General features: G+C 35.0%; 1 protein-coding gene across 1 annotated transcript in view; it reads left to right on the plus strand.

Annotated features, from left to right (window-relative positions):
* Positions 1-14162, plus strand: part of LOC138715198 (uncharacterized) — a 1247406-nt gene that overhangs the window by 1188726 nt on the left and 44518 nt on the right. The window contains exon 10 of the mRNA XM_069847833.1: positions 607-671. Coding sequence (XP_069703934.1) covers positions 607-671 — 65 coding nt within the window. The remainder of the gene's footprint in view (positions 1-606; positions 672-14162) is intronic.

Consider the following 14162-nt stretch of genomic DNA (forward strand, 5'->3'; position numbering starts at 1 on the left):
GTTATCAGTTGAGCCAACTATACAATCTTCATTGAACTCTATCGACGATTACTAGTCAAGAAGGCTTTGTTGATTCAGTTTCATTATTATTAAAACAGTTCCATTCCACTTCAGTTATCAATAGATATTAAACATCTCAGATACGTGACTATCCATAATCTCATGCAGCAGAAGCTATAACATAACGTAAGTAATATAAACAAGACAAATGGTAGAAAAATTTTAATTAAGGATGATGAAATAAACGTGAATCATTTTAAAAGATATAATTTTATTATTGAAAGTACAGTGTTGGAAAACAAAGAAACAAATGCTAGTGAGATTATAAAAACAAACAAATGCTAGGGATGTGATAAAACAAATACTAGGGAGGTGATAAAAATTGTAGGATAAGCAACCATGATTGGTTGAAACACGTCGTTTCATACCGTTTTATTGGTCAGAAGTAGTATGACGTAGTAAAAGTGCGATAGTCATGGTAACAGGCTATGAGTCTCTAACCTTAAAAAAGAATTTTATAACGAAATTACCCCAATCCACCCTACCATATTTTTAAACATGTTGATGTAGCTAATGCAGTCTTTCCGTCTTGTTTCCGTGTTTCAGATTGCAAAATACCTCAGAAGCTCCAATCTATCAAAGCTGGAAGATTTGAAGGTATTAAATATAACGTAAGTAAAACATCCAAATAGAAAAATTGTTGTTTATCTATGGTCCGTTCCAGGAATCTGTAGAATGACGTGGCGCATGTGGGGGCGGAGTCCGTGTATGCCGGAGTGTATTGCGGGCAGCATCAGTTCGAGGCCGCTAAGGGGTAAGATGCTCGTGGTAGAGAGTTCAGATAGAAATGACCCCTTTCTGCAAGCGATTGGTAACTTCGTTCAACTAATGCTTCCCCCCAGAGCGGTCATTGGTCCTAGCCCTCCCACATACCACTTGCGCAGAGGTTTTATTTCGTCTTTCTACTCTACAGATCCTGGGACGGACCACAGTTCCATTTCCCACAAATGCGTTTAATATAAAAATATAGAGAAAGTTTGCTTCATCATAGGTAACAAAATTTGTGGTACTGTCAAATGGGGTGAAATCGGACGAATTTAGCATACTTTTTAACTGGTTATTCATGGTGTACTGAAATTTTTATTTAGTAATATGGTATATCGTAAGAAAAATATTTTAGGTATGTAGTTTTCAAAGAAATTAATATTTATAGTAATCAGGTAAGTTTTTAAAAAATAATTTAAAGTGTCTGGTGTCACCCCATGTTAGGGGGTGATTTCGGACACTCATACTTTTTCAATGTCTGTCCGATATCGCTCCTTCATGAGCTGAAATCAGGCAGTAAAATGACTTAAAACAGAACATTATCGTTAAACCTTCAGTTAAGTATTTTTTTTTAAATACTCAATATTATCCTTACATTTCTTACATGTTATTACAATATTAATACAATTACTAAGACATTAACAGAAATCGTTATTACAATATATGAAAGAAAATCTGTGTTTTCTAAAATTTTAACTTGTTTTACAAAATATTTTCTTGGAAAATAAACCTTCCCTTTTCATCCTGCGGTTTTTCAAGGGCTTTGGTAATGTTTTCTTTTGGAACTCTGTCTTCATCATCAACAGCAGGAAAAACAATTGCAGACTGTCTATTGCAGTAAGACAGAAGGAATTTCACTTTTACAAACTTCGCTCCTACATCTGTCACAACACCAACATACTTTCTCGTCTTCAGTTTTCTTCCTTCTTCACATTTATAATTCACCACTACAAAAGCTTCTATTATCAGTACACTTTCCTGTGGCTGTTCTTCAGGTCCTTCTTCCTGTTGTTCCTGTTCCAAAACACTGATTCCAGCTTTTTTTTTGCTCTTCAGTTTCCTGTTCTGCCATATCTCGGCCCAGTACATATTTTCTAGATGAGATGTTTCTCCTCCTCCTCCTCCTCCTCCTCCTCCTTCTTCTTCTTCTTCTTCTTCTTCTTCTTCTTCTTCTTCCTCTTGAGATTGTGACGCATGTACGCGCAGCCTTTCCTTCATTCTTATTTTCTTCCTTTCCGTCTTCCCTTCATTTCTTATTTCCTCCTTCCTTTCTCTTCGTTCTTCCCTTCATTTCTTATTTCCTCCTTCCTTCCTCTTCGTTCTTTCCTTCATTTCTTATTTCCTCCTTCGTTCCTTTTTTATTTCCTCCTTCCTCTTTCCGTCTTTCCTTTATTTCTTAGTTTCTCCTGCCTTCCTTCCTTTTCGTCTTATTCTTTACTTCCTCCTTCCTTCCTTCCTTTTCGTCTTCCCTTCATTTCTTATTTCCTCCTTCCTTCCTTTTCGCCTTCCCTTCATTTCTTATTTCCTCCTTCGTTCCTTTTTTATTTCCTCCTTCCTCTTTCCGTCTTTCCTTTATTTCTTAGTTTCTCCTGCCTTCATTCCTTTTCGTCTTATTCTTTATTTCCTCCTTCCTTCCTTTTCGTCTTCCCTTCATTTCTTATTTCCTCCTTCCTTCATTTTCGTCTTCCCTTCATTTCTTATTTCCTCCTTTCTTCCTTTCCGTCTTCCCTTCCTTTTTTATTTCCTCTTTTCTGTCTTCATTTTCGTCTTTCCTTCATTTCTTACTTTCTCCTTCCTTTTCGTCTTATTCATTATTTCCTTCTTCTTTCCTTTTCGCTTTTCCTTCATATCTTATTTCCTCCTTCCTTCCTTCCTTCCTTCCTTTTCGCCTTTCCTTCATTTCTTATATCCTCCTTCCTTTTCGTCTTCGCTTCATTTCTTATTTCCTCCTTCTTCTTTCCGTCTTTCCTTCATTTCTTATTTCCTCCTTCCTTCCTTTTCGTCTTCCCTTCATTTCTTATTTCCTCCTTCCTTTCTTTCCGTCTTCCTTCCAATTCTTATTTCCTCGTTCTCTTCCTTTTTGTTACAGATTTTCCTTCTTTCTTGTCTCCTCCTCCTCCTCCTTTATGTTTTTTTTTGTCAATTGAAATGTATTTAAATAAATTACTTTGTTTTATGCAGTTCTATAGCAATCATATTATCTAACATCTGTGAAATCTGAATAATCACTTCAATTTTTCTTCAGTCCCAGTTTCTTGCGTCTCATATGCTTCCTTTTGTCGTCACTCACATTTTTCCACTGGCGTCTGTTCCCTATTTTCTTCTAATTTTGTATTCTCATCTGTCTTCATTCTTCATCTAATATTTCATAATCTCTTTTTCTCTTTTCTCTTCATCTGCCTCTTTTCCTTCGAAATTCTTTTGTCGTCGTTTTTCTAACCCCTGTTTCTCCTTTTATTTTTATATTTTCGCCTTCATCTCTTTCTGATTATCTATCATCTTTAATTCCTTCCTTATTTCTTCCCTTGTTCCTTTTATCTTTGTTTATATTACCTCTATTTCCACACTTCTTTCCTCCTATCCCCTTTTGTTAGTTTCTACTTCTTTCCTTCCATTTTTCTATTCCCTCTTCTTGCGTGTGTCTTTATTCCCGTTTGAACAGTTAAAGTGTATTGGAAGGTATGGTCGATTTATTGTCAGCACTGCTGAATTAGCCGCTTTCTCCCAGTACAAAAGAAACGAGGTAGATCAATAGAGCAATTTCTCGTGTGGGTACAGAGTTGATTGACAAGAGAAATTCTACCGGGAGAAAGAAAAAACATGCCGCATTGCGACTTCGATCATTAAAAATTCCAGATGAAGAGGGATCGAACTAGGTCTTCAGGAGACGAAGATCACATTTTTCGAGACCGAGAATTTCTATTCTGCTGGAGTAAAAACGATAAAAACAATGTGCCGCATCTAAACGGAGATAAAATGCTGTATTAAATGAACATGTAACGAAGGAACACACATGCGTCTAATAGTATTAGTACCTTCATATCCTTTCTTCCAGACTAAAACATCTGGACACAAAGGAGATAGTGAAAAGAAGGTTTCTATCAAAACAAACTCCTATTTGTTGTCAACACGGTCATCAATCTCTCTGACGTGTAATACGTCATAATAATGTCGCGCCATATCTGTTCCATTGTCCCATATGTGTTGACAGGAAAGGGAGAAAATAGCGTTAGGGATCAGCGTTTCAAAATTGTTCGATAATCTTCATAAAAGATTCTGATGGAAAAAGAACCGTCTTGTTATTTGTTTGTTACCTGAAATTCGTCGGGCATTAAACTAATATTTTCGTTCAACAATAATATACCAAACACTATATCCGTCACAGGTTAAACATATTTTTGCTCTTTTATCTCTATACTGGACTTAGCGTATATTGTAGCATAAAGTTTGCAACGCTCCAGGGGATATTCACTTTCAACAACTACTATTCTCATTGCTTTCCTGCTGTCACAAGGGTATAGGCCTAATAAAACATACACTGTAACATTAAGATGGCCACCGGTGTAGTCTCGGATTAACGAGAAAGATTCGTCATCAGAATTTGCTTGAGCTGTTTACGTGGTTGGGTCTTTTCGAGATTTTTTCCCCAACTGTAAGGAGAATGTCAGATTATCCCATGGCGAATCTTTGCTATAATTCTCGCCAAGCTCAGACGGCCTCACTCACAAACTCTCCAGACTCGGGGCTGATCCAAAACATAATAAATCATACGGTGCATATCTAGTAGTTATGCTGTGTTGTCACGTTTTCTTCCTCAAGTACGGTTACCAGACGTCCTTCTTTATCTGGACTCCCGGATTTTGTCAGACATGTTAGGGCATCAGAAGTGCTCTGATCGTTGTCCATTTGTGTATCGCGAATATGAACATGGCAGAGGAGCTTACTGAACACGTGAGGAAGTAGGCCTACACCATTGTGTATGATACATCAGACAAGAAATACAGAAACCAACTCGCACGCAGGGATTTGTAGGAGGGGATTAGGGGAAAAATTGAGTGTCAGATAAGTTTCTTTTACTGACTATCTATCTTTGCCCAAACGCTGGAAAATTTTGCGATGAAAACATTTGAAAGAATTTTTACAATTACGTTTATGATAAATGTAAAACAATGTTAAATGGGTTACATACACCTTCGACACTTAAAAATTTACATGTCTTATAAATCTTATTTCTCCATATCGCTAAGCTCTTTTTTGATAAAATTCTATATGTTTAATATCTGAATATTGATCTTCGATCTAAATTTTATACCTTATATATAAAGTTTTTGGATTGTGAATTTTCAAAATTTTCATTTTGCGATTTGTGCCAAACTGTTTAAGAATTACTCTCAAGATTTTAAATATTTTGTAGTAATTCCTTTTTGTCCTAAAGGTAACATTCATATTACCAAACCCTTGCTCATCGATTGGAATATCTTACTGCGATAGGAAGGAAAAAATTCTTCAATACTTACATTTTTAAGAAAATTGTCATTAATTTTTGTTTCTGTTAGCGATAGATTAAATATTGAGCTACAGCTTTTAATCTTACTAAGAAAAAGGACTATTCAAAAGTTTTATCCAATTATCTTAAAAATTGTGGAGGATGTGATTAAAGCAGTTTTTTTTTAAATTCCCTTTTTGAGAAAATGAGCTGTAAAATTGCATATTGCTGGTTGGCATTGTGTTTGCATGCCAGAACATTTTAATGCGTAACTTTATCCATTTTATAGATATCTTAAAATTTATTTTACAGGTATAAAGCTAAAAGTTAATATTGAATTACTATAATAAAATATTTTTGTTACTATTGAAGGTGTATGTATGTTTCAGAAAACGAGCGATACAGATTGTTGGCTGGTATTATGTTTGCATTAGGAGGACATTGGAATGCATAACTTGGTAAATTTTGTAGATATCTTAAAATGTATTTCACAATAAACCTATGAGTTTGTATTAAATTAATATAACAAAAATGAAAATCAATTTTTTGACACCTTAAATATTACCACAGTCTAATATATACAGTCACGAAGCTCAATACGTAGTAAATATGCATCCATAGATAGTTGCTAACCACTAGGATCGCTACTATCGCCTCATTACAGACAATGCGAAATAGTACCTGCACAGTCTATTGTTCCTAGTACCCTCAAAACTCAAGCTTCGTGACTATATATACTAGACTTGTGATACGTTGATGCATAAGTTCGTAGCGTTTTTGCTCGTCATTACAACACTTCTTTGTTAGAAGATTGCTCACCGTTTGTCATTTGTTATTTGGAGAGTTATGCTTATAAGTACGCCTTGAATTTTTCGGATATAAAGAAAGTTATGCTACTTGTGAGCTAAGAAGATGGAGTGTCAAGTGGAAAAAAGAACTCTCGTGTTTGAGTTTAATATAGGGACAAAGGCAGCGGAGGCGGCTTGAAGCATTTGTGCCGTGTGCGGGGAGAATGCCAACAGAGAAACCACTAAAAGAAAATGGTTCTGTCGTTCCAATAGACAACATCCCTTAAAAAAGTTAGTGTCCATCCACAGAAGATGATGTTATGCTTCTGTTAGGATGAAGAAGGCGTTGTGTACTACGAATTGCTTCCAAGGAATGTAACCATAACTGCTGGCATTTATTATCAACAACTCAGACACCTTGCGGCCGCAGTTGAAGAAAAAACACCGAGAAGACTACAAGCTGCTGCAACACGATAATGCACGCCCGCACTCCGCTAGCATGACGAAAGCAGCTATCCAGGAGCTTGATTGGAAGGTGATTCCATATCCCCATATTCCCCTGATCTTGTGTCCTCATATTTCCACCTTTTCCATTCTCTCACCAACAATCTTCAAGGGAATTCCTATGATAACGTTAAAGATTTATAAACTTGGCTTGACAACATTTTCTTCAACTCCAAACCAGCAGATTTTTTTCAGACGCTGAATCAAAAAATAACCCAGCATTGACAAGGAGTCAATAGTTAATGTAGGAGAAGAAATAACTGATTGTCAGTTTTCTATTCAACTCAAATAAAAACTTTATCACAGCGAAAAACCGTTATGCAACAACACAGTATTAAAGCTAACTTAAACACTTAAACAAGTCTGTTCAACTGACGCGAAACGTCAGAGCACCTGAGCTTCAGATTCCATGTTAACACGTCATCTGATGTAACGTGCTGACAGCTGTCAACACGTCATGTGAGCATAGTTTGTATGCAGCTTAACAATTTACCTTACTGTATAAAATACTTTAAAAGCGTCGCGTCACGTGTCATGTTACCGCATTCTACTTTTTCATGGAAAAAATTACATAAGGGAAATAAAATTGATAAGTGTCTCCACTGTCTCCGTTTCTCATAAATTTACATTTTTAGAGTCGCTTGATAAAAATCAACAAAAAACTATAAAAACCTGTCGTTCGGTTGCAGATTTCCTTAGACGCATTTAAATAATGGTAGTAGCATAATTATGATTTTCAAATAGGAAATAAAACATGAAAATATGTTAAAATCCATACTCTAATGAAAATAATAATAATAATAATAATAATAATAATAATAATAATAATAATAATAGGCTAGGCATTAGTTCTGACGCATATTTTTATTTTAATACCCCTACTTACTTACTTACTTACTTATTTACTTACAAATCGCTTTTAAGGAACTCGCAGGTTCATTGACGCCCTCACATAAGCCCACCATCGATCCCTATCCTGTGCAAGATTTATCCAGTCTCCATCATCATATCCCACGTCCCTCAAATCCGTTTTAATATTATCCTCCCATCTACGTCTCGGCCTCCCCAAAGATCTTTTTCCCCCCGGTCTCCCAACTAACACTATATGCATTTCTGGATTCGCCCATATGTGCTACATGCCCTGCCCATCTCAAACGTGTGGATTTAATGTTTCTAATTATGTCAGGTGAAGAATTGTGTAACTTCCTCCATTCTCCTGTAACTTCATCCCTTTTAGCCCCAAATACTTTCCTAAGAACATTATTCTCAAACACCCTTAGTCTCTGTTCCTCTCTCAAAGTGAGAGTCCAAGTTTCACAACCATACAAAACAACCGGTAATATAACTGTTTTATAAATTCTAACTTTCAGATTTTTTGACAGCAGATTAGATGACAAAATCTTCTCAACCGAATAATAACAGACATTTCCCATATTTATTCTGCGTTTAATTTCCTCCTGAGTGTTACTGTTGCTCCAAGACATCTGAATTTCTCCACCTCTTCGAAGGATAAAACTCCAATTTTTATATTTTCATTTCGTACAATATTATTCTGGTCACGAGACCAGATTTACTTCCAGATCTATCGCTTTAGGCCAACTTTCTTCAAGTAAAATTTCCGTGTTTTCCCTAATCGTTTGTGGATTTTCTCCTAACATATTTTTACTGGCATGTAAAAGAACTCCTGCGGGACAAAATTCCGGCACATCCGGCGACGCTGATATAATCTCTGCAGTTGCGAGCGTCGTTAAATAAAACATAACATTCCTAACATATTCACTTCAATAATAATAATAATAATAATAATAATAATAATAATAATAATAATAATAATAATAATAATAATAATAATAATAGGCTTGGCATTAGTTCTGATGTGTATTTTTATTTTAATACTCATACGCGCAATAAAAGTTCAGCATTGGTCACTCAGCGCCATATTACGTCAAATTTATGCAAATGTCTGTCATTTACATGTCTGTGAAATTTAATTGTCGAATCTGAGCTGTTACGCAAAGTTTGTGTAAATAGACAGAGACTTACTCACAATAATCCAGAGCGTAGTTGCCCCTCAGAGACTCAAAACGTCAAGATATAGCGTTGCTGTAATAGCTGTTGCTGAATGTCGAAATATTGCACGAAATATTCCATGAAATTTCCCATCATGTTATTGAGCGTTCAGATTGTTGTTGAAATATGATTCATTTACTATTTAAATATAATTAATACTAGAAGCGGATCCGGTAGCCGAACAATAACGAGTTCTATTTTTCAATCACTGTTGTTATCTTCTTGAATATTTTCTTATTGCTGTCTTCTCCAAAATAATGCGTAACAGGTTTACAACACTGAAGATCCTCTTCCCTGTGTGAGCACTGTTCCATTGACTAACGGTAGTAAGCCTATAGCTACGTAAAAAGTCACTTTTGTGTGTTTTCTATGCCAGATATGTTTATTTATGCTCGACCATGCCTAAATGTAGTAATTATACACCTGGTAGCAGCCCTTTAATGGACCTCATTAAAGTTCTCATCAGGTGTTCCACCAATCAGAAATCACCATTGTAGCAATATGAAAGCGCAAGTATTGATTATTCTCGGATATGCAGTCGAAATACAACTAGCGAAACGTCACGGGGGCTGGAAATCCAATACTGTCGCAGAAGGTTATGTTCTGTTACTATAATAATTAGCGTTAATTGTAAATAATATTCAAATAAATTCAATTTGTCATCTCGTTTTTCAATGTCTAAATCAATTTCAAGGTTATGATCAAGATTAATGTTTATTTTACTCTCTAGATTATATCAAGGTCAATGACATTTGTGTCTCGGAAAAAATCAATACTTTCGCGTCTGCGCACATCTCACAATTTACGAGATATTGCACAAGGTCAGTTCCGCTCCCCAGTCAGATAAGAATAACATGAATACTTATGAATAATTTCAAGTTAGAAATATGGTCGAGCATAAAAAGTCGTATGAAACTTACCTATAATGGTAAATAAGACGCTCGTATGAAAAAACGCTCGTTTCATAAACATACTCGCGTCTTAATTACTACCATTATAGGCTCGTTGCATAATGTACTATTTCGGACACATTCTGAACACAAAAAATGAAAACGAAATAAATCAGTGGCGGTTTCTAGCTTTATTACAACTTTGCGTAACCGCCACTATTATTATATCAATTTAATTGAATCGAGATTATGTTGTTACTTCTTCCAATGGCATTTCAATTACTCATAATTCTTTCTGAGCAGCAATTCGTTTAACAGCGACATAACATTTGTAGCAGAGCGTGGTTCAATACACACAAACTGTTTTTGTTATTTATACACCTCTTTAATTGTATATTTAACGTAGACATACATTTAAGGCAAACATTCAAGCCATGCATACAATTGAAGAGGTGCGCAAAAACGGTCTAACCCTAATTTTTTAAAAGAGGAAAAAAATTCACTTTAAAAATCGTCGCTGCGCCTTCAAAATCCGCTATGTGCTTTAAAACAGATTTTGCAGGACAAAGAAAGAAGCACTGCCACTTTAAATTTCCTTGATTTTCAAAGCTTACTTCGGGATAATTTCAATGCTTTTGTATTTGTCCTGCAAAAAAAAAAAAAAAAAAAAAAAAAAAAAAAAAAAAAAAAAAAAAAAAAAAAACACGTAGCGGATTTTGGAGGTGCAGCGACGAAATGCTATAAGACTAGAGCAATAAACACAAGGGGCCGTATTCATAGACATCCTTAGCGCGGGCTTTCGGTGGATGATCAGCGAACTAACGTTTTTCCTATTCATAAACCAGTGTCAGCGATATGATATGATATGAATCCTGTTTAGCACGCTCGTAGCGCGGGCTAGCGAAATGTCTATGAATAGCACCCAAGAACTTTGAGGATAAATTTAACCTTTACGATGCTTCATGTTGTTATACCATTTATAAATAGTTAGTAGGTCTATTCCTTGCAGCCAAGATTTGGCAGCACTATCCTGGAAATTGGCTGGGTCATTGGTTGAGAGGAAACTGTCTTCTGAAGGATGCACTGGAAGGAATGGTAAACGGGAGAAGAGTTCGTGGCAGAAGAAGATATCAGATGATAGACATTAAAATATAGGGATCATATGCGGAGATTAAGAGGAAGGCAGAAAATAGGAAAGACTGGGGATTGCTGGGTTTGCAGTAAAAGACCTTACTTTGAACAGAACACTATGAATGAATGGATGAATCTGTAAATTTTCCATTTTGAGAAATATACGGTTTTTACGCATATATCTTCAATTCATACAATAATACGTTACTATCAACAATGTCTATAATTAAATTACATTATTATACTTTTGTTTTAATGTTTTTCCAACACTCCCTCACTATAAAATTGTAACTTCGTCTTACAACTCCACATTCGTTTACAGTGTCTTTGTAAAAAAGCATCTACTAGTATTTCGTTCGTACTTTAAGTCATTGATATTAGCTTTTCCTCAATTGAATCCCTTATAAAATGATATTTAATATCTATATGAACAGTGCGTGAGTGATAGATTGGATTTTTTGTTCATTTTTCTGCGCCGTTCGTAAAATGATATGGGCAAGTAATAGCGCGGCTGTGATTGGTAGCGATTCAGCGTGTCAGTTTTCGGAAACAAAATCTCGCGACTTTATTTATTGTCTTACCCTAAAATAGCCGATTATCCTCTCTAATGCACACATCTCATCTTTTTGAAATATTTCTAGACACGCTGACATTTCGTCTGTATCGGTAGAATAGGCCCTAGATAAAATGGTTTGTTTCAATTATTTATGAACGACTCTCGTCTATTTTAAGGTTTCAGTTTTAAGCAATTTCATCGCTTTCCAAGCTGATATCTTGGATACATCTACCTATTGAGATTGTTCCAGCCATTGTGTCATCAAGTTTTTATTCAGTTATAACGGGATTTATGCGCCTTCTCATTTATTTAAAAATGAACCCAGTTTTCTCAGTTTTTTCACCAAATTCCCGTTTGTTGAGTTAGATGGTTGTTGAACTTTCCATAAATGAAGATTCATTGTTCTAATGTGTAGGCCTACTACCTTTCCACAAGCTCAACAGCAATGAAATGGAAATCAGCTGTATACTAATCTCTAACCTTGAAGTCCCTTTAGCCTGTGTTATCTATCCATACTATGCAATACAAAACCTTCCCACGCTCCATCCAAGAGAAATGTACAAACTATAACCTCGGTAGTTGCGTTCGTTCTGTAACAGTAAAAGATATTTACTTGAGCGAAACCCGTTACTGACGAACGCTGTGCACTAGCTTCACCTCGTCCACTCGCATATTATATTTAGTAATACATATTAAACAACTAATTTTGTCTCAGTTGTTTAGGCTTTCTTATTATATTTTATAATCTCACTATACATACAAATGGCCTCTACAGGGTTGTATTCCCGTACTAGATTGTGGAGTTTGTCATTTCAAAAGTTACTTACACGATCCTCCTTTCTTGTACAGTCTAAAAGAATAAGATAGCCCAATTTATTAAATCATCCCATTTGTTTGTCTTGCCTTAACTTTGCAGAATTGGCAGAGGATCAGAAGAATTCGAGATAAAGGTCATATTTTGCATGCGGTACAATAGTAAGCTACGTCGGGCAGCTTTCTGTATGCAGTCTCACCCACTTAGACAAATGTTTGTAAGATATAACATATATTATCTATTATTGTACGAGATAAAGCAGTCATAAAATATTATCTAAGGCTATCCCTTTTTGAAGTAAAAAGTTATAATAAATTGACTTTGTATTATAACAGTGGTCTTTCATATGATGTAGGAAAGTCCTGTCAAAACCATATTTGTGTGTGTTAAGTCCACTCTTCTACTAGAATGTGATGATTCTGAAATTTAAACAAATGTTATATTATTTTAAGGGGGGATATACAGGTTTGAGGGTCAAAAAAAGTCATTTTTCAATATATTTTTATATAAAGATTGAACATTTATCTTTATGTCAGTGAAGGAATTTTTACTATATATACCACAGTCTAGCATATAGAGTCACGAAGCTCAATACATAGTAAACATGCATCCATAGATAGTTGCTAACCACCAGGATCGCTAATATCGCCTCATTACAGACAATGCTAAATAGTACTGGCACAGTCTATTGTCCCTAGCACCCTCACAACTCAAGCTTCTTGACTGTATATACTAGACTGTGATATATACGATGTTTTGGTAGATATGATAATAAATGTGCGAGCGTACGCTTTTTTAGCTGCCCACACATAAGATATATATAACGCTCATTTCCCGTAGCTTTTATTTTTCAAAACCGTTTTTGTGATAACTCGATAGCTTTTTAAGATACCGCAGTAAAGTTTTGCGTGCAACTGTCTTTCATACCTGTGAACAAGATGAACTATAATTATTGCTGTAACATTTATAGTTTATTTTATTTTTTTAATTTACCTAAAAGCATTAAAAATTTAACTTCTCATAAGAAATTAAAAAAAATACTTCTACTGTAGACGTTTCAAAGACGTCCATACTGTTCATTTGATATTCAGATATAAATAGAAAGAAGAATGGCTCAGAAATATTCATATTTGTGGATATTATCATAAAAACGGCACATCAGTACAATAACAGTCACTTTTTGTTATGATAATTACTCATAATGGTGAAACTTTTAGTAAATCTGAAAATAGTCCATAATTGAGCCGTTGAGAACAGAATGGTGTAAGTCAAAATTGGGTAATGAGGGTAAAAAGTAAACATACTGTAAAATACAGCGCAAAGTAGCAATTAATATTCAATTTATTTAAACTATTAGTAGTCAGTGGACAGCACGAAGGACATATTAATTGCTACTTTGCGCTGTATTTTATAGAATTTTTACTTTAAACCTCATTACCCAATTTTGACTTACACCACTTCTGCTCTGAACGGCTCAATTGCAGAAGCAGTGAATACTGAGCATGTTAAATTGCAAGGTGAAAAAAAAATGAATTCCCCTGATTTTTAGTGCTCAAATCTGTATATTCCCTCTTAAGTACACACAGAACCCGAATTACATAAACTCTGTATATGTAAATTTGGATTTAACGTAGTAAAATTCTTGAAAATTTTAATGACCATATCTGTCTTTTCAAGACATGACACATTGAAGTATAAATAATTGAATATGTTTGCTTGTCCGATTATAATTAGCTGATATCCATAATAATGTTGCATTTTTTTCGGAATGGGAGCATCAAACAAAATATTTACATCCTCTGAAGACATAACTTGCGATTTCATCATGATTAATGCACCGATGCAGAACAACGTTTTTGATTGAAAGAATCGTTTCGTAACACAAAACAGACTTAGGGTCCATTCATAATGAAAACACTAGCAGTAACGCGAGAACATAAACTTATCTTAATGTTCAGTTTCCTCGCTTTAATTTTAATGTTTTCATTGTGAATAGGACCTAAGTCTTACTCATATTGTGACTTCTGAACAGTGAGTTAAAAGGAAATTACATTTACATATCTGCGGGTCTGTATTTAGTTCAAATAATAAATTAGGT

The sequence above is a fragment of the Periplaneta americana genome, chromosome 15 (genome assembly GCF_040183065.1).
Source record: "Periplaneta americana isolate PAMFEO1 chromosome 15, P.americana_PAMFEO1_priV1, whole genome shotgun sequence".
Classification (NCBI taxonomy): Eukaryota; Metazoa; Arthropoda; class Insecta; order Blattodea; family Blattidae; genus Periplaneta; species Periplaneta americana.